Source organism: Rana temporaria, chromosome 3 (genome assembly GCF_905171775.1).
Source record: "Rana temporaria chromosome 3, aRanTem1.1, whole genome shotgun sequence".
Lineage (NCBI taxonomy): Eukaryota > Metazoa > Chordata > Amphibia > Anura > Ranidae > Rana > Rana temporaria.
The window spans coordinates 327802028-327823222 of record NC_053491.1 but is presented as its reverse complement, the minus strand read 5'-3'; the positions used below and the strand labels follow the sequence as shown (position 1 = coordinate 327823222).

At 43.9% G+C, this 21195-nt stretch overlaps 1 protein-coding gene across 2 annotated transcripts in view; it reads right to left on the bottom strand.

The window, feature by feature from the left end:
• Positions 1-17572: 17572 nt before the first annotated feature.
• Positions 17573-21195, bottom strand: part of CANX (calnexin) — an 89952-nt gene continuing 86329 nt past the window's right edge. For both annotated transcript variants that reach the window (XM_040344979.1, XM_040344980.1), the window contains exon 15: positions 17573-18348. In XM_040344979.1, coding sequence (XP_040200913.1) covers positions 18295-18348 — 54 coding nt within the window. In that variant the 3' untranslated portion in view covers positions 17573-18294. The remainder of the gene's footprint in view (positions 18349-21195) is intronic.

Here is a 21195-nt window from a genome sequence, read left to right as displayed (position 1 = left end):
TTTTAAAGGGGGCCCCCTATTGGGTGGGGCCCCTGGGCTTGAGCCCAGTCAAGGCCAATGGTAAGTCCGGCCCTGATTGTCAGTATGAACAAACAAATAGCAAACTGCAGTGATGAACACTTAATGGCTGTATTAAACCCAAAAGCAAACATATTGCAGGTAATCAATGCTTAGATGTCATGGCTGCATTTGTTTCCCTTTATTTTCCCCCATTTGGTGAGCCAGCCCGCAAGTCTGTTTCCTGACGCATTCATGGCAGCACACACTGGGTTGTGACTCCGCCCCCACAACCTGACAGGATTGGTTAGCTATAAATTTGAAGGGGAGACGCCCCGCACCATTCTCTTTTTTTATCCTCACCTGACAGATTGGACGAACAAGCAAGAAGCATGCCTCTTACCGCAGATCGCCCCAGCAGGTTCAGCCTCTCCTGTTTGGAAGTCCCTCCTGTACAGTCTCTAAATGAGCTTTATGGTGGGAACCCCCGTTCTGGTGGTCTCAGGGGCTCTGGAATTATACTGGCATCTGTAGCAAGCTTTAAAGAAGCTTCAAATCTCGCAGTGGCCCCCACTTTCGCTCTGTCTTTCCTTCCAGTGCAGTGTGTGCTTCCACAAAAGGTATTTGTATCATTACATTTGCCACCTAAGGTTAGTCCCTTTTGTACCTTTGTCTGCCTGTTTTTTTCTCAGCTCTGCTGAGCCCTGTGGTTCCTCTGACACCCCATACTCTCGGGGTCACCGCCGCGTACCCCTCAGCACTCTGCGCATGCACACAGCTCAGTGATGATGACGCCGCCTGTCTCCTCTGCCCTCTTCCAAATGGCGGCGCCGTTTGAAAAAAAAAAAGTCCTATCGCTCTGTAGTTCTGGCTGCAGTCCTGCTGCTCTGCTCTACTCAGAGTGAAGATTGCACCAGGTGTGTGCAGGCACATCCCAGTTCAGCCTGGGCCAATTGATTACACAAAAAAAAAAAAAAAAAAGGAACAAATAGGATAGAAGATATAATACATTTATATATTAATTTATAACCTATTATAGGAGAAAGTATATCCATAATTAAACAATTTAATCCAAAAAATAAAATAAGGATAGATATATGTGTATAAAATTATTATATTTAATAAATAGAAATGTTGGGGGGGGGGGCATATTGTAATGTTTTCCCTTCTCTCTTTTTTCCCACCTTTCCGGGCTGTCTCTTTGCTATCCTCATGGGGGCCACTGCCCTCGCAGACCACCATCAGCTGACCAGGTATAGAGGCCGTCCAGAAGGTGGCAAGTAGAGAAGAGACAAAAAAGAGAGCCTGGCCACTGACGCTACAGTTTTGGTAGCCCTATCGGGTCAAGAGACGCAAGTTTGCGGCACAGAGGGAGATTCTAGCCATGCTTCCGGCAGAAGGCGCAAGAAGTCACTCAAGGTTACCCTCTTGCTTTCTTCAATCAAGGCATAGCCGCTCGCGTCACAGCCACTCCCGTCATAGTCGGTCCCACCGCAGACGATTACCTTCATCCCAGACGGAGCTATCTTACCCGCACCACAGCAAATGTTTGCCAAATATGCGGGGCGCCAGCCTTGCCAGGGGAATTGGGGAATTGGCCTGCCGCTCGTGCTTCATTGAAGTAACCAACCACAATCGCTCAGCACCCGGCCGTTACGCCAGGCTGCAAAAAACCCTCTCTAAGAATGAGGCGTGTGAGCAGGCGTCGGACTGTCTTCTTTTAGTTGAACCATTTGCCCATTCAGTCAAGGAAGCGATCGGCTGGGAGAAGGTTATGGCAGAACCTCTGAAGGTTCAGAAATATTTCCCGGTGCTGAAAAGGGGGTCCTGAATCATTTCCCTTCATCAAAGAGCTGGAAAACCTCATAAAGGATGAGTGGGGGAGATCGCATAAGCGGCCCAGTATGAGCAACAAGTTTGCAGATTGTACCCCTTGTGGGAGTCTAAGATCAATTCTTTGATCAATGCAACTACGGTCGATTCATCTTTAATGCGACTCGCTAGAGACGTTTCTCTACCGATTGAAGACGCAGTTACCTTCCAGGACGTTCTTGATCGTAAAATCAATATAGAACTGAAGAAAGCCTGCTCCACGACAGGAGACGCTAGTAGGCCGGCTATCACCATGGCGGCAGTAGCTAAAATTACCGCTGCATGGGCGGCTAACGTTGAGAATTCCATTCTAGAAGGAGCCGACCAGGGGACGATATTCTCCTCCCTGCAGGAAAATTAAGTTGGCTTACGGCTCCTGAGGGGGCGACTTCATGGCTGGGAAGAGCCTTATGGCTGAGACCCTGCATAGCGGAGGCAGCATCAAAATCAACTGGTGCAAAATTCAATATGGCGGCTCAAGTGTATTTGGCACAAAGATGGACTTGGCCATCTCCAAGGTTACCGGGGGAAAATCCGGGCTGATTCCCTCCAATAGGAGACCAGAGCCCCAGAAGGGCCCCGCTTACAGACGCGATCTTACTGTAAAGTACAGGGATGTTAGATCCTACTGTCCCGGCAGGGAATTTAGGAGGGACTGGAAGACTCGACCCTCCTTCATGTAGGTACAGTAAGCCAAGGCTATCACAGCCGGGGAACAGCAGAAGTCCCTTTTAAGGGTCTGTCTGCCCACCCAGCTCAGGTGGGCACCAGACTCAAGAGATTCGCTCGGATATGGGAAACTTGTATAACAGATTCATGGACACTATCCTCTATCAAGACCGGTCACAATTGGAAATTCATGGGCACATTGCCAGGGAACACATTCCAGCCTACCAAGTACCTCCGCACCAGAAAGGGAGGGGGTTTTATTCCCCTTTATTTCTGTTACAAAAAAAAAAAAAAAACACAGGGGATCTACGTCCAGTTCTGTACCTAAAGAGGTTCAACAGACGATCAAAATAGAGGCCCTCAGATTGAAAAAGCCTTCAGTCCATTTTGTTGACAGTGGACGTGGGAGACTGGATGCTATCTCTAGATTTTTCGGACATTTACCTTCACGTCCCGATCATCCCGCCTTCCAGAGGTCCCTTCGGTTCTCAATCTATCAATCTCATTCCCCCCATTCGGCATCGCCTCAGCACCCAGAGCATTCAGCAAGTCAGGGTGTTTCTAGGGGCAGAATAATATACCAGGTTGTACCGGGTGCAACTCCCTCAAGAGAGGCTGAAGCCCTTACTCCAGAAGATACACAATCTGCTATCATCCAGACGTCTACTGTCAGAGCCTGCCTCAGTACCCGGGGGTCCATGTCAGCATCCATACCTTTGATACAGTGGCCCCTGTGGCACATGCAAGTCTTGCAGAACTCCTTTCTCAGGCAGTGGAATGGAACGTCAATACTCCAAACCATTCACATCCCGAACTGGGTAAAGCAATTAGTATGGTGGTGGACACACCCGTCCAACCTCAGGGAGTCCATTCCAATAGTTCCCCCAAGTCCAGAAGTAGTAACATCGGACGCCAGCCAGGGGGGATGGGGTCCACACTATCTAGACCAAGTAGCCCAAGGACAGTGGCACTTTCGGGCTCGGGGCATAGTGTCAAATATTTTAGAGCTCAGAGCAGCCTTTCAGGCTCTCCTGGCCGTTGCGCCTCTTCTAGAGGGGAAGAGTGTCCTGATAAGGATGGACAACAAGTAGCGGTGTCATGTATCCAGATACAGGGGGGCATCAGGAGTCGCACGCTTCAAGAGGAAGTTCGCCCATATTGGAAAGGGCACAAGTGCACCTGTTAGATCTATGGGCAGTATACGTCCCGGCAACACAGAATTCGTTGGCCAACTACCTAAGCTGAGAGACACTTTCAAACAACGAATGGTCCCTAAACCAACAGGTATTCTCCATTCTTACGAAAACTTGTGGAATACCAGAAGTCGACCTAGAGGCCACGCCAAAGAACTTTTTGTCCAGAGCCCACTTTCCATCAGCCGAAGGGACAAACTGCCTAGTTCTTCCATGGAGCTTCGAGCTGGGGTACATTTTTCTTCCAACTTCTCGGATTACAAGATTCCTGTCCCGACTTCGTGGCCTCCAATACATCTTCCAGTAACCTGGGATCTCATACATCAGAGGCAATTCTTCCATCCAGCCCAGAGAAGCTGCATTTGCCAGCTTGGAAGTTGAGAGGGCTAGGTTAAGGGAACTAGGATACTCTCAGGAGGTAATATCAACCTTATTATAAGCTCTAAGGAGCTCCACTGATGTCACCTATACTAGGATCTGGGAGAGGTTCGTGTTTTTTTTGCAGCAAAGAGATTGGAATCCCATCTCAAATTCTTGAATTTCTTCAGTCAGGGCTTAACAAGGGCCCGGGTACCCTGAAGGTGCAAGTATCCGCCCTTTCAGCCATGACGGGTACTAGATGGGCTCTTCATCATCCGGTCACTCTGTTCCTCAGGGCCTGCGTAAGATCAGACCACCTAGGAGGCCAGCCTTTCCAACAGGGGATCTCTGTGTAGTACTCGAGGCCCTGTCCAATCCATCCTTTTCTCCATTTAACTTAGTCTCACCGTGGAACCTAGCTCTGAAGATGGCTTGCCGTATTGCTATCACCTCAGCTAAAAGGGCGTCGGAGATACAAGCACTTATGGCTACGGAACCCCTATTTAGTGTTCTCCCCTGACAGAGTGGTTCTGAAGCCCTCAAACCATTTTTACCCAAGGGTAACTTCCTCCTTTCATTATAACCAGGACATCGTCCTTCCGTCTTTTACTAATGAGAGGGGCAAGTCCCATGCCTAGGATGTCAAGTCTACCATCTCCAGTTAATTCACAGCTACATCTCCGGAAGACGGATTCTCTCTTAATTATCCTACACGGGAGCAGACAAGGTCAGCCAGCTACCTCCCGTACCATTACCTCTTGGTTGTTAGGGCTATCTGGGAGACCTATTCCATCCAGCAACTTACTACTCCTAAAGAGCATTAGGGCTCATTCGACAGGGACAGTGGCCACTTCTTGGGCAGCATATTGCGGGACTTCACCGGAAACCAAATGCAGAGCAGCAACTTGGTCTTCCCAACACATCTTCATTTCTCACTACAGAGTGGATTCTGCTCTCCTGGCTACCGTCAGATCTGTTCTTAGAGCCAATTCCTCAGCGCTATAGAGAATAAATATTACTGTTTTCTTGCACCCTCCCAACTCCCGACTGGCGAGTTATTTCCCAGTGTGTGCTGCCATGAATGCGTCAGGAAAACGGAAAATTGTATACTCACCTTTCCGTAATTTTCCTTTCCTGACGCATCTTCATGGCAGCACACAGATGCCCGCCCTGCTGTTTTATGATGATATATACAGAGAATGGTGCGGGGCGTCTCCCCTTCAAATTTATAGCTAACCATTCCTGTCAGGTTGTGTGGGCGGAGTCACAACCCAGTGTGTGCTGCCATGAAGATGCGTCAGGAAAGGAAAATTACGGAAAGGTGAGTATACAATTTTCCGTTTTTTTCACAGGCACAAGCTCTCCAGCAGAATGTATCAGTTTACATGGGTGAGACAAACCACTTACACTGGCAGGGGTGATTGAAATGGTCAACTTATTTATTCATACAAAACCTTTATCCCAAAAAGAAAAAGTATTTGCTGTGGCTAAATCTGTTATTATTTATTTTTAATCAAAAAACAAATGGTGATTAAATACCAAGAAAAGAAAGCTCTGGCTCAAAAAAAATTAACTATTCCATATGGGTACATGACCGCACAATTTTCACTCAAAACGCAATAGCACTGAAAGCTGAAAATTGGCCTGGGCAGGGAGGGGGGAGAAAGTGCCCGTTATTGAAGTGGTTCACGGCAACATGTCAGTAATATGATTGGGTATGAAAAGAGCAAAGTTTTCAAATTGATCATCATCAACAGTACAATAATCACATCCAAACATTCTTGAGACATCTCTTTGCACAAGGAACAAGGCCAAACTGCAATATTGGATGCCCGAGATCTTCTCGCCCCTCTGAACTGCATTAAAAATACACGATTCTGCATTGGCTCAGGGATACTTCCAAGAACCAGTCTAAGTTCGCCAAGCGCAAGGTCAAGCTCCATCATGCAAAGAAGACATATCTGAACAAGTAATGCCATTAATTACAAAATGACCTTATATTTTCTAAAAAGGGTACATTTTCTCAGTTTAAACATTTGATAGGTTTTCTATTGTAAATATAATACGGGTTTATGGGATTTGCAAATCATTGTGTAGTTTTTATGTAGATTTACACAGCGTTCTAACTTTTTTTGGAATTGGGGTTGAATTTGTGCACTCCCAATCCTGAATCTAAAAGCATTCAATGTTTTGGAGTATGAATTGGGAACTGTGAATAGTTTTGCGTATTTAAAAAAAAACAAAAAAAAAACAAAACCCTTTTATAGAACAAAAGGCAACAATTCCGGAGAAAGGAGTGGTGTCAGAGCAACATAAAGGTTTGTTAGTCTTTATGGAGATGTTCGCACGTGTGACACCATGAAGTGGGTACGGTGATGGATATCAAAGTTCTAGTTCATAGCCCCTGGACACAAAGTCCGTTGCCTACGCATCTGATGTTCTTTTGATTCAGGTGCTCCACAAAAAAGTTTACAGATGTCCTCCACTTTAAGGCGTGATGGTATCCCCCCCTCATCGCGAGAAGGAACTGCTTTGCAGGCTTAGATTTGGGCGTCCAAACTTTATGATGAAGCAGAGTCCCAAACTTGGACCTAGAGGTCTGGGAGAAACAAAATGAAATTCTCTTGGGTTCAGAGGTATGCTTTTCAAGCCTGAAGCTTAGATTTCTTTTACAGGGCCAGACACTTCTGGACCGAGATTCATGTCCAGGGACGTACCAAAGAGACTTTCATTAAAAACAGTGGCCAATTTATTAGCACTTCCACCTAGCAGCACTACTGCCCATAGGAGTCAATAGATGGCCCGCTTGGATCCGAGCGGGCTTATCGTGTGAAAGGGGCCTTTATCCCAACCACAGCACTAACTTCCTGGAGTCTGCATGGTCTCCCAGTGCCTGCGTTGGTTTCCTCCGACATGCTGATAGGTTAATTGGTTCCCACATAAATTGGCCCTAGTATATGTATGAATGTGAGTTAGGGGACTTAGATTGTAAGCTCCTTGCGGGCAGGAACTGATGTGAATATACAATATATATGTAAAGTGCTGCATAAAATTGATAGTGCTATACAAGTAGCTGTAATACATTAAATAGGTTGTAAAGGTAAAACATTTTTTCCCTCAATAGCTTCCTCTACCTTAGTGCAGTCCTCCTTCACTTACCTCATCCTTCGATTTTGCTTTTATTTAAATGTCCTTATTTCTTCTGAGAAATCCTCACTTCCTGTTCTTCTGTCTGTAACTAAACACAGTAATGCAACACTTTCTCCCTGGTGTTGAGAAAGCCTCTTGAGGGGGCGAGCAGGAGTGTCAGGATGCCCTCTACTTTGCAGATAGAGAAAGGAGATGTGCGTTAGTGGGCGTCCTGACACTCCTGCTCGCCCCCTCCCCCCTCAAGAGGCTTTCTCCACACCAGGGAGAAAGCCTTGCATTACGGTGTGTAGTTACAGACAGAAGAACAGGAAGTGAGGATTTCTCATAAGAAATAAGGACATTTAAAAGCAAAATGGAAGGAAGAGGTAAGTGAAGGAGGACTGCACTAAGGTAAAGGAAGCTATTTAGGGGAAACAAGGTTTACCTTTACAACCCCTTTAAATGGCAAACATTAAGCACTTTCTGCATGGTTTAGTGGACCAAAATTTTAGTAATTTGAGTCCTTTCTGCAAATGCACACACAGAAAAAAACATTTGTAATGAGACATACAAAATCCACAAGCCCATAAAACACAGTAGCGTAGGTCAACAGGCATGAGTGCTAATCGTTTCCAAACAGTAAATGATCAGTGAAAATTTACTCTTTAGTCATATCCTTGGGTCATACCCCCAAGGTCTGGCGAATTGACTTGATAGGAATAAAAAGGTTGCAAAGAAGGGCCTGTCAGGCTGAACAGGGACATGGAAGGGTTTCCAGTCTCTTGGAAATCAGGTCCTTAAGGCTGGGTTCACACTACTGTAATGTGACTTTGAAAACTCTATGGGCCAAGTTGCATTGTAAATCGCACCAATGTAGCGCAGGAACCTTTTCCAAAAGCACTCAAGTCCCACTAGCGTGAACTAGGCCTAAAACCTAGGAATGGTCAAGTGTTTTGTTAACCACTTCCTTACTGGGCACATATACCCCTTCCTGACCAGGTGAAATTTCAGCTTGTGGCACTGCGTCACTTTAACGGACAATTGCGCGGTCATGCGACGTGGCTCCCAAACAAAATTGACGTCCTTTTTTTCCCACAAATAGAGCTTTCTTTTGGTGATATTTGATTTTTTGAAAAAAAAAAACAATATTTTTTACTTGTTGCTATAATAAATAGCCCAATTTTTTTTAAAAAACATTTTTTTCTCAGTCTAGGCGATACGTATTCTTTTACATATTTTTTGGGAAAAAAAAAAAAAAAAAAAAAAAAATCGCAAGAAGCGTCTGGTTTGCGCAAAAGTTATTGCGCTTACAAAATAGGGGACAGAATTATTATTATTTTTTATTATTTTTTTTTACTACTAATGGCGGCGATCAGCATTTTTTTCATGACTGCAACATTATGGCGGACACATCGGACACTTTTGACACATTTTTGGCGCCATTCACAGTTATACAGCGATCAGTGCTATAAAAATGCACTAATTACTGTATAAATGTGACTGGCATTGAAGGGGTTAACACTAGGGGGTGAGGAAGGGGTTAAATGTGTACCCTAAATTGTGTTCTAACTGTAGGTGGAGGGGGGGTGACCGATCTATGTCCCCATGTACAAGGGACACAGATCGGTCTCCTCTCTCCCCTGACAGGACGTGGATCTCTGTGTTTACACACAGAGCTCCACGTCTTGTCCCTGTAGCCGCCGACCCCGAGTCCCTGGCGGACATCACGGCCGCCAGGCACTCGCATCGGCATCTCAGCGGCGAGCACGCGCGCTCCGCCGTTGGACACGCCCGCGCCGCTGGATGCGTGCAGGCCGTCTTTTTACGGCCTGTTAGAGATTGAGAACCACCCCGCGGCCGTATAAAGTCGTACGGCCGTCGGGTAGTGGTTAAATGGCAGGATCCACAATGGAAATGGTCCATTTCCTAATAAATGCCTCCACATCATTATGTTTTGCAAAGTGTTTGGGATCAGAAAAAATGTCAGTTAACCAGTTACCATAAAAAACAGGTTGCTGGAAATGTTTTTACAGGCTGGTGGCTATTAAGGGAGCCCAGACTGTTAAAGTGGAGGTTCACCCGGAAATGTTAATTTTTAACATTAGATTGAGGCTCATTTTGTCAAGGGGAATCGGGTAGTTTTTTTTAACAAAGCAGTACTTACCGTTTTAGAGAGCGATCTTCTCCGCCGCTTCCGGGTATGGGCTGCGGGACTGGGCGTTCCTATTTGATCGACAGGCTTCCGACGGTCGCATCTATCGCGTCGCGATTTTCCGAAAGTAGCCGAACGTCGGTGCGCAGGCACCGTGTAGAGCCGCAACGACGATCGGCTTATTTCGGCAACTCGTGACGCGATGTATGCGACCGTCGGAAGCCTGTCAGAAGACTGTCAATCAAATAGGAACCCCCAGTCCCGAAGACCCTACCCGGAAGCGGTGGAGAAGATCGCTCTCTAAAACGGTAAGTACTGCTTCGTTTTTAAAAAAAACTACCCGATTCCCCTTGACAAAATGAGCTTCAATCTAATGTTACATTTTTTTTTTCAGGTGAACTCCCGCTTTAACCTTAGATAATCCAGAAGCAGGTTGCTCCAGATATGTCTGCACTGTGTTGAAGACCAAACTGGTCTCTTTAATCATATGATGTTTGGAAGAAGATTGAACCTTCTTGGGTACAAAATCATTCAAAAAAGGCAAGTAACTTTCCTCTTCAGCGGAGTGAACAGAAGCTGCTGCAGGCATATCAGATGGACAGGAGGAGAAGGCAAAATACATTCACAGGCCCTGCTTTCTGGGTCACCCATCCTCAATTTTGTGCATTCAAATCAGCTATAACCACAAACCAATCCTTCCTGCATAATAAAGGAAAGGATAGGAAACAATGTTGAATGGAGCCAGGGAATACCCCGAGGAACATATAGACTGAGAGGACAACAGTTCAAGAGGTCAGCATTGGGTCCTTTACCAAGCTACACCAGAAAGGTTAGTGGATCGTGATCGCGAAAGGCCCACAACACACTTATGATCCAACATACTGTAGTATGTAAATACTTAAAATGCCCAGTAAATAGGTGCGCATAAAAAAAATAAAAAAACAAACACATTGTATGGCCGACTTTGACAGTGTCACTGTACGGCAGCGAGGGGAAATACTTTCAGGTCTGTGCCGAGGTTGGAATCCACAATTATGCAAGCCCTGGCAGCTGCAACACACTATGGGGCTAAATCCAGAGTTGCGCAGGGACAATCCAGTGCATGCACGCCTGCCAGCCTCAGGCACGAGCAGGTTGGACACATCCGCAGAAAATAAACTAGACAGCCTGTGTGCTCGCACGAGAGTGGCACAGTACAACAGAGGGCATGCAGCAGATGTTAAAAACAGTTGCAGCTGCATACCAGAGTGTCTGCAATACAATGGAATGAATTGCAGGCAGCAACCTCACAGGCATTACAGCGTTATTAACCCAAAAATGTAATATACAGTTTACCGATCATTAGATGTGGCTTTTGTTCCCATTTTCACCTGGTGATCTGGCCAGTAACACACCTCCTGTATTAGAGTGCCCCATCTCTGAATGAAGGAGCAGAGACACAGCATACAGCGCTAGAACAGCTGACAGCACAGCATTGTTAATCTGGGGGGGGGGGGGGGTGTTAGATAAACTAACAGATTAAGACCCCTTTTACACTGGGGTGCTTTTAAGGTGTTTTAGAGCCAACAAATAGTGCCTGAAAATGCCTCTCAAGCCACCCCAGTGTGCAAGCCTGAGTGCTTTCACACTGGGGCGGTGCGCTTACAGGAGGGGGGGGGGGTAATAGTCCTGCAAGCAACATCTTGTGGCAGTGTGGGGGGCGGTATATACACTGCTCCTGCCCATTGAAATGAACACAGGCACCATTAACACTTTCTTCGACTGCCATTGGCTGAAAAGCACCGCTAAAACAGCAGTAAATTTCTGCTAAAACTAGCGGTGCTTTACCACCAACGCCCACACCGCCCCAGTGCGAAAGTGGTCTTAGATACACTAACAACTGAAACAGAACTCCAGCTTACACTGCAGTTGCAGCAACATTTTCCACATCCATCGCCTCTAAAAAAATTGGTTATGTGCCTTATTAAAAAAAAAAAAAAAAAAAGTTTGCTTTGGGGTTTAAATAGCATTTTAACCTTTAGTTGTGAAGTACCAGGACAACTATACATGCCAGGCTTCATAGAAAGGGGAAATAAGCCCAAATAACTTACCACAGTGGTTGTCATGGCGAGCACTCAGCATCAAACACACACAGCAACTAAGCACTGGAGAGTGCCAATGCAGGACCCAGTCAAGCATCACATCACAGACAGTCTTTGTCCCTCAGGTGGCATTTTTCCAAGAAGGCTTCAGGGTAAGAAAACTGGCAGTGGGTGCATCACAGCCCTGGACCTGTAAAGCACTTTGCAGCTAGCAATTGAAGCCACATGCCTGGGACATCCCAGCAAGAAAATCTAACACTACTACCCACTCTTAGCATCATTGGGAAGAGGGCTTTGGGGCCCAAGTCTTATGATGAAATAGAAGGGCTAAATTTAGGCTTAGAAGCTAAAGCCACAGTAGAGCAATTAGATTGTTCTACATTTTACAGAGGTGGAGGCTCCTGAGTAGAGGAGTTTTGGGATCTTCTGCTGTGGGAGTAAAATGTTCTCTCATGTGACATCTTTTATGAATTGGTCAAGTGCCTCCCCAAACAGGCATACGTGCGTCTACAGGCGACTTCAGCTGTTGAGGCTTTTAGCCATAAGATTCTGAACCTGCTTGGGGAGACCAGAGGAGAATCTAGCTGCACAATGCCAAGGCTTTTGCAGACAGCAGCAGTGAGCTTATCCATATTTAGCAAGAATGTTGTGCAATAATGTGGCAATTTGTTGAAGAAAAAAATCTTCTGCAGCTTCCTCCAATCCTGTCTCAGTGTCCTCTTCATTCCCTTCTGTGTCGGTCTCATATACAGCAGGACGTATCAAGATCCAACTCGGGTAAAAAAAAATGGGAGTAGAAGATGCAAGGTGTGGCGTTTGAGCCCTGGGCAAAGATGGTGATATTAAAGCTGTTTGAGGAAATGTGAGTTGGCTAATGCACTGGTGCATCGGCTGCGATGAGGCCTTTGGCAGAGCAAACCGTCGCCTGTGATTTTGCAATGGGTCTTATTCACCCGACTAGCCATAGCTACCTGTGAAGGTATGTCTGTGTGGGGTACTCACAGAGTAAAAAGGCAGAAAAAGTGTGTTCATAAGAACACAGCGACCCAGGTGTAGACCATTCTGTAGCAACTCCTCATGGCAAAAGTGCAACAGAAAGCACTCGAGTACCGTTTAAGAGCTCTAGGCGGGAATGAAGATAAAAACGTACGATCTGTGGTGTTATGAAACACCTGGTCATTCACCCGAGTGTAAGCTCTGAGTGGTTGACTTTTAGCACCAAGCTTTAAAAGTTTACACTGTAGTAAATACAACTCAAAAACAGTCCTAGACTTGCATAGTAATGGTCAGAGATGCAAAGGGACTGTCTGCAAAGCTAGACCCTATATAAAACAGTCATGCTTTCCTGTCTAGGTGGGCATACCTTCAGCAGGGTCTTTAGGGAAACGATTCCATAGGGATGGATCACAGCCCTGAGCCTGCACCTGTCCTGACTACATGCATTGCACCAAGTGTCAAGTCAAGCACTTATGAAAGATCCAGTCACCAGAACAACATTACAGGTGGTTCACAGCCTGTGAACGGCTCCCAAGGTGTAACAAAGTTGTGCTGATCTATACACTGCTTCCATTTGTGGCATTAGAAAACGGGTGAAGTAATATTCATGATTGGCTTCACCCTAACTCTAATAATGCCTGTACCACTACTGAAGGAGCTATAGTCTGCTCATTTAAAACACTCCACAACATTGTATATAGAGGATGCACACCACCCAAACAAGGTAGGTCTATTATAGGTTGTCTCCCTGTTCCAAACTGTGGTAGCAAAGCGTTCCACCAACTCCTGGCTGGCCTCTCCCAATAGTCCACTATGGTTTAACCCTACTGTTCCCTGCCTGACCCCCAAAAGATGGACGTCCAGGGGAAGTACTTATGCCATATATACATCCCCTCAGGGTTTCAAATCCTTCTCTCAGATGCAATTAGACTTTGACCTACCCATTTTATTACCAGCTTAGACCTGCAGTACAAGCACAGTTTGGTTCCCATAGACAGTCCCATTAGGATGCTTGACCTGGAAAAACTTGAGATCTCGGGACCAGACAAAAAAACTTATTTCCACCTATTACTCAACCCTTGTGACAGACACCAACCCTAGATTTAGGACAGCCCAAAAGAAATGAGACTCCCTAAATATCCCTATTACAGAAGAAGGCTGGTATGAATTCTGTGACATTTAAGACCTGTTATCTCCTTAAGGGACAGGGTAATCCAAATTAAAATCTTTCACCATTCACACCTCACCCCGGCTAGGCTGCAAAAATGGGAATGTCCCCCTCTGCTGAATGCTTCTGGGGATGTAGCCAACCAGCTGATTTTTTTTTTTCAGCACTGCTTCTGGACCTGTCACATTGTACAAGATTTCTGGGTGAGTATAGGCTCCTTCATCTCTTCAGCACTTGGTCTCCCAAATATAGTCAACCCCAAGAATTGTCTTCTGGGCATCTTTGGTGACCTCACTATTCCCTCTCAGGCCAAGAGACTGCTTCGTATTCTCTTTATGCCAAGAACTCCTTTACTCACATGGAAGGGATCAGCGACTCAATCTCTGGTTAAAACTGGTTAATGAGTCCCTGCCTCTATACAAGCTTACCTTTGATATCTGAAAGAGGAAAAAATTGAAAATAAACATTCCACAAAATCTGGGGCAGATGGCTAGCTAGTCCTCTGACCCTCTCCCCCATACTGCCATAATTGAAGATTTCACTGTGGTGAACTTTGCATCATACTACTACACTGAACTCTGCCATGGTTATGTTTGGAACTATAGTACTTACCTCCCAAGTTTGATACCTGTATCGGACACATTTTGAGCTGCCTAGTGTAGTATCTATATGATGAATAATTTCCCTTTGTTATGAGCTGAAATAGGAGCATTCTGTACTGTGCAAGTTTTTTTGTGTATGTAGGTTTGTTAAGAAAATGCAATAAAAAAAAAAAAAAAATCTTTAAAAGAATAAAAATAAAGAAATCATTGAAGGAGTTGAAGAATCCTAAGCTAAAATATAAACTTTTTTTTGTTAAACTATGGGCAAAACTGATTTTGGATAGAGCAAGGGGGGTTAAAACCCATCAGATTTGTTTATGTTTTTTGCTGCATCTCCTGTCCCATAGGCAAACAGGAAGTGAAAGGAAATCCCTGAAAATTAAGGGAATTTATTGGGGACCCCCAGGTCATCAGAACTAGTTTCCCCATTGGAAAATTTGCCCTCCATTACTTTTGTTCAATGATAAATGGTTAAAAAGGAAAATTAAAAAAAACTGACAGGTGTTCTAATCCATCTCCACTCTATCCAACACTTTTTCATAAAAAGGACAAGAGGCTCATCACCTTGGAACACTAGCATAAATCTGAGAATTCACATAGTGAGGTACAGTTATGAGGGAGGCACCCAGTAGGCGTGTCGTCAAAATCTTGCCAGTGTCCAATCCTTTGAAGGTACGAGCCTACAATCTAGGGTCTACATGTATACTTTACCTGTGTCCTGTACTGCATAACTAAGATAATAGGTTAGCCACATATGCAACCTTTATTGTACCACGCACTATGTGTATTATGCGGATCGATAATTTAACACTATGATGAAATGTCACATTTTATGGGCAGTTCACATCACAAAAAAAAAAAACACACAACTCTGGATACGTTGCTTACAGCTCACACCACACTCCATTCCGATGCATTTTGCCATGTTCCAGTACAGTTCCGTGCAGAAAAAAAAAATATGCGTTTTTTCTGAACTGAAAACTGGAGTAAATTAGGGCAATTGGAATACATGGAAAACACTGTATGCCTTTTATTGCAGGAAAAAATAAAAACGCACTGGACTGCATCTGGTGTGAACTAGCCCTTACTCCAGCAAAATAAAAAATATCCAGTGTTTGTCAGTAACGAATAGCCATGGAACATCTTGTTTTGACACCAAAAAAAAATAACAAAATGTGGGCAGCTTCTTGATGAACTGGCAGAAATTTGCTCAGTGGGTGGCCCATTTGCCCATCTTCCAGATGACATCCTTGGACTGAAAAATCTAATCAACCAGGCAGACAATTGGCTGGCCAAACAGTGCATACATACAGTCAGATGCAGGCACTGTCTGGGTATTTTGAGATTCAACCATCGCCACTATGTAGCATGGAAGACTGTTAGATGGTAGAAGATGGAATTCTACCCATTTCCATTGTTTCCTAGTAACAAGACAACTGGCAGATTTTTATATATAAAAAATAAATAAATAAATATGGAGAGCTCTTGTTGGACCTTAAATTGTCTTAAAACAAGTGCAGCTTATGAAAGATATAGAAATAGGAAAGAGGGTTAGAACCACAAAGCTAATGTAACATTTAAATTCGGAACCTGTCACAGACCAAAGTTGCCACCCAGCATCGGCAGCTGCCACTCACTATGCAATCCTCAGGAAAAAAAAAAAAAAAAAAATCACACGTATTGTGGTAGTTATGCACCATCCTCAGAACAGGCGCTGGGAGTCAGGCAGTGACAGCCTCCAGGATTGGATAGGAGCATTGACTGTGCCAACTACCAGCCATTCTAACACACTTCTTTAAAATGTGCCACATTTGTCTCAGGGCAGCAAAAAAGCCATGTTTTTTTTTTTTAATAAAAGTTTTATTTTGTGTTCAGCTCAGAACCCCTACATCAACAAGATAACTTATGATGCAACAAGAGAAAATGAACAAAAAACCATGAACAAACCTTACATTGTTACAGCAAATTGGACTGTCAACAACTATTAGAGTCTACCCCAAATATCTGCTATGGTGAAGTTTTCATTGGCCTTGGAAAGCACTCTCTCTGAATGAGCCAATTACACAGGTGTGATAAAACAATGGAATTTAGAGGTCAGTTATGAAAAAGTATTGTTTAAATAATATTCGTAAAATACAAAATGTAAGAAGAAGCTGCCACTGAAAGTTTTCCGCATCCATAAATTAACTAGTCAAGTTGTTTATGTTGGTCTTTACGTACCCTTTGCAGATATTTGGGTTAGAAAGCAACGGCTGGGGCAGAAAAGTGTATCGGTTTAATACACACAGCATAGGCAGCAATTATAAGGACTTGACAGTCTAACTGACAAAACATTGTTATACAGTGACAAAACTAGTGCAAGAGACATAAGGGTCACTGTTGCCTTTAGCAGCGATGACTTTTCAAATGCTTAAACCTGCTCTAGAACAACAACCTATTTTTGGACTTGTCATTATAAGCAATTGATAGGGTAAGTTCACAATTTATACTGATGTTTCTTTCAGAGTAGATGCCAGAAAGCTGAATTGTCCCTTACTTCTTATATCAGCTTAAAACAGCAGTGGAACATTTTCTAAATCCCCCATGTCTTGGTAGGTAGAGAGTTTTTTTTTTTTTTTACCCTATGTAGGGTACACATCAATTATTGTAAAACTCAGATTGTAGCAGATAAGTCAGGGGGAGCTAGGAATTCTTGCCGGTAATCTTGCCAATAGCCAGGATATGCAAAGCTATTTAGGTTGTTTGGCCCAGAAGTGTGTACGCATAACCACAATGTTACTTTCTGGTGGACTGACCCCTAAAATATTTACCACCTTGGCACCCTGATTTTTAGGTCAAACTGCAACTACCACTATGTGGAAGTTAACAGTACACTTTACATGCAATCATGGCTATCGCAGATCAACAGCAGGAAACAAAACAAACACTGAATGTAAAACCAGTAAGATTGCAATGACTCCACTGGGCGAGTCCCTCTTAAATAACATCAAACAACATACAAGATGTATGATTAACAGAACAGTGGAAATTCACAATAAAGAAAACAGTGTGATGGAAAAATTAAGGGCCCCCTTCACACCATGCTGCTCCGTTACTTTGTGCATTAATGTGCCTTGTATTACAAACGGCAGAGGAATTAAAAAACAGGACCTGTTGTGGTGTGCTGCAGTGCAGGTCCATTGGCACCTACTGTATTTAAAATGTTGGGTACAATTGAAAGATGCAGCAAATACACCACACAGAATGCTGCGTATAACACACGGTAACAAGCATGTTACTGTAACACCATAGTGTGAAGCCAGCCTAAAATGATGGTCAACTGTTGAACTAAGAAAGCACACAAAGCAAAAAGATATATGTATATATTTATATTTACATAAGCTCACGCACACAGGAGAGGGGCACAATTCTAGAACCTGCTTAAAGTGGACCATTGTTTTGGTCCATAAGGCCCACTTTTACCAGAGACCAAGGGCAGCATGCATGGAATCAGGATAGAAACATGCCTTTGGAACCAAATGAGAATGTACTGCAGTATTCAGGGGGGGATACTCTTGTTTACAAGGAAACAAAAAAAATAATAAAAATCTACTGACCTCTCAAAAGAGAGTGTGCTAATAATGTTGGAAGGAAAAAAAATCTCTGCTTTTCATTTTTTAAAGATAGCTTCCTAAATGTTCTTTTTTTTTTTCTAGGATTAATACATTTCGTTACACTGAAGTTTGGAAGATTTTGGCAATACTATATTGTTCTTTTAAAAAGCTCTTTAAAATCAAGCAAACAGCACAGTTAGTTTTCGTTACACTGCAAATCCCCACAGAGAAGTCAACTAAGGTTAAATACAGAAAAAGATGGATTTTATTTTGCTGCCACCTCGGTGACTGCAAATTCTAGACACACTGTTTTAATTCAGCTGCAACGCATGGGTGACAGCATTTCGTGGCTTCAGTGAATAGAGAACCAGGGTGATGGTCAGTTTTTTGTTGCAACTCTGTAGAAACGGCAAACTTTTTTTTTTATATATATTAATTTTGCCAAATATTCAAGTTCTAAATTTGATTTCTTTCCTAGATGTTTAATCTCTTCGCGGTTTTCGATTTCTGGGAGATCTGTTCAAAATTTCTTCTTCCTATTAAAAAAGATAAAAACAGAATTTTAGCTATGGCTGTACATTACTCCAATACTGAAAAAAAAAAAAAGTCTTTTAATAAAATGACACATTATAAACAAACAAAAAAAGAGCAAAGTATGATGCAAAAGCAAATTGACTGAATATCAGCAGTATTGCTCAATTGGTACATGAATGAAAGCAACATGAGACAACAAAACAGTGGTTCAAAGAAGCTGTAGAGAGGGAGTCAAATAAGGAAAACCTTAAAATGGTATTAACCACTTGCTTACTGGGCACATATATCCTCTTCCTGCCCAGGCCAATTTTTAGCTTTCAGCGCTGAGGCACTTTGAATGACAATTGCGCTGTCATGCTACACTGTACCCATATGAAATTGTTATTTGTTTCACACAAATATAGCTTTATTTTGGTGGTATTTAATCACCACTTTTTTTTTTTTTTTAGAAAACCCAAAGCCAGACCATTGAGAAAAATTTAAATCTTGCAAACAGATAATTTTTCTCCTTCATTGATATGTGCTGATGAGGCTGCACGGAAGGGCACTGTGTGGGACCGATGTCCCTTTAACAGAAGCCAGTAATCAGCTTTATTTTTATTTATTTTATTTGCAGCTTCTATTTACATCATGTGATCAGCTGTCATTGGCCGACAGCTGATCATGTGGTAAAAGGAGCGTTTTCGGCGATCAAAGAACAAGGCACGCAGGCACAGGAGGATGTCAATGCATGCCTTCCCGGCACATTGTAAACCCGCGCTATAGCCATGTTTTTTTTTTCTTTTAAACAAACATGTAGAGGTTTTGCACAGAGCAGCTCCGATCCTCTTATTGTCGAGTCCCCTCGCCGACGCTCCTCTTCCTCAAGCAGTGCCCCCCAGACAAAGCCGCTTGCCCTGGGGGCACCACTGCATGCTCGCGCCCAAGCCACGGCTCTATGTGTCCATAAGACACAGAGCTGTGCTGTGGCTGAAGGTAAAAAAAAAAAAAAAAAAAAAAAGTCAGCCTTTAGAACCATTTAAGAGCTATATGGCTGTCATAGCTGATGTTCTAAAAGTAATAGTTGTCTGGCTGTTGACCTCAATACCCTCTAAATTAGGGGTAGGCAACATTTGAGAGGTGGGGATCTAGCCGAACATAAAAGATCAAAAACACCAGGGTCTTAGCCCAGACCAGCATAACCCATCCCTAATATCTGCATAATTCAGTTCTGTAAAAAAGCAGTACTGATCAGAAACAGAAGTGTAGGACCACATATTACCTGCAATGGACTCCAAGAAAAGGATTTTTTTACAGAGTAAAAAAAAAAATCTTTATCCATTTTAGGACACTGGAAATCTTTTACCTTTGGGACATCTAAAAGGCAATCTAAGCAGTGGGAAACCATAAAATGCCAACGGGTTCAAGAATGAGAAAAATCGGCGAATGCCTGCAGCTCCAACAGTTACCTTAAAAGGACCTATGCTAAAACAAAAACATTAGATTCAGGTGCATGATGCCTGAAGAGCCACACTCAACCAGTGCCTCAAGTCTCAACAGGGAGGGGAGCAAACCTATTCAAAAGATTCAGCTTAGAATTGGGAGCCAAACCAACCAAAAGCTAAAACAAGAACTGAATGACCCAGCAGAACCCATTAGGGATGCCCCCAACACTATTAAAAAACAAAAACTTAGAAAGCCACATAGGCTATTTGCTGGCTACGTTGAATGCTTAAAATACAGAATAGAGTAAAACCAGGAAAACAGTATTTTCTATGATCAGCTATATGTAGTGGCGGTAATTGTTATTTTCCAGTTTTACTCAACAACAAAATGTTCAACCTGGAGTGAGAATATCCGAACATTCAATTTTGCCCAGTCTTCCACAAAACAAAACGTACATGGAGTTTTACAGGACAAAAAGCTCTGCTTTTTTTTTTAATACAACACACATACACACACACACACACACACACACACACACACCCCAAAATGTCAGAAACCGGCCTAGGCCTTTACTCACACCATCCCATCACAGGCCCAAAAGAGAAAATCAAGTCCATGTCTGGAAAGGCTGACAAGTCAGACTCGCCTCTCAAAAGGAAAAGGTATAAAAAGGGAGAGAACCCCTTGATGGTAAAAAGTAGAACTGCCTCCAAACAGTTCCTGAGAATAGAGAACCAAAGTTCAATCCCACAGAGTAACAAGGAAGACATGGGAAAGAATATGGGAATCCTGCACAGAAAGTCTTAGCATGGGCTAGAAAATTTGAAAGATAAGGTCCAGACTTGATTGGGATACAGCTCAGCTCTGGGCACAGTCATGTCTACAAGAAAGACGACTAGAAGCAGGGATGGACTGGCCATTGGGACTACAGGGAGTTTCCCGGTGGGCCGGCTTCAGTGACAGCAGACCGCTGCCCCCCTCTGCTCCTCTGTCTCTCCCTTCCCACAGCACTCACCTCCTCTTCCTCCCCGCAGCGCTCACCTGGGGGGGGGGGGGGGGACAGAAAAGCAGGAAGAGGACCAGAGGAGCAGGGGGGACAACAGAGGAGCATGGGGAAGGGGACAGACAGCTGACTCAACAGCTATGGCCTGGGAGTTTCTCACTTCTGCCAAATCTTGTGCCATAAGGGGGGCACCAAACCGATTCTTTACCCCGGGTGAAATAATGTCTAGCTTCCCCACTGGTACTGCCTATAAAAGTACCAGTACCAGCCGCTCTACTCTAATAAAGAAGAACGGCTAGTGGCTAGTGAAGGGGGAGAGGGGGCTTGGGTGGCCAGGGAAGGGGGGTGCGGGAGTTGTCCAGCCGCCATGGGAGAAACCTGTCAAAGTGGGCCAGTCTGGATGAAGTCCAGGGCCAAATTT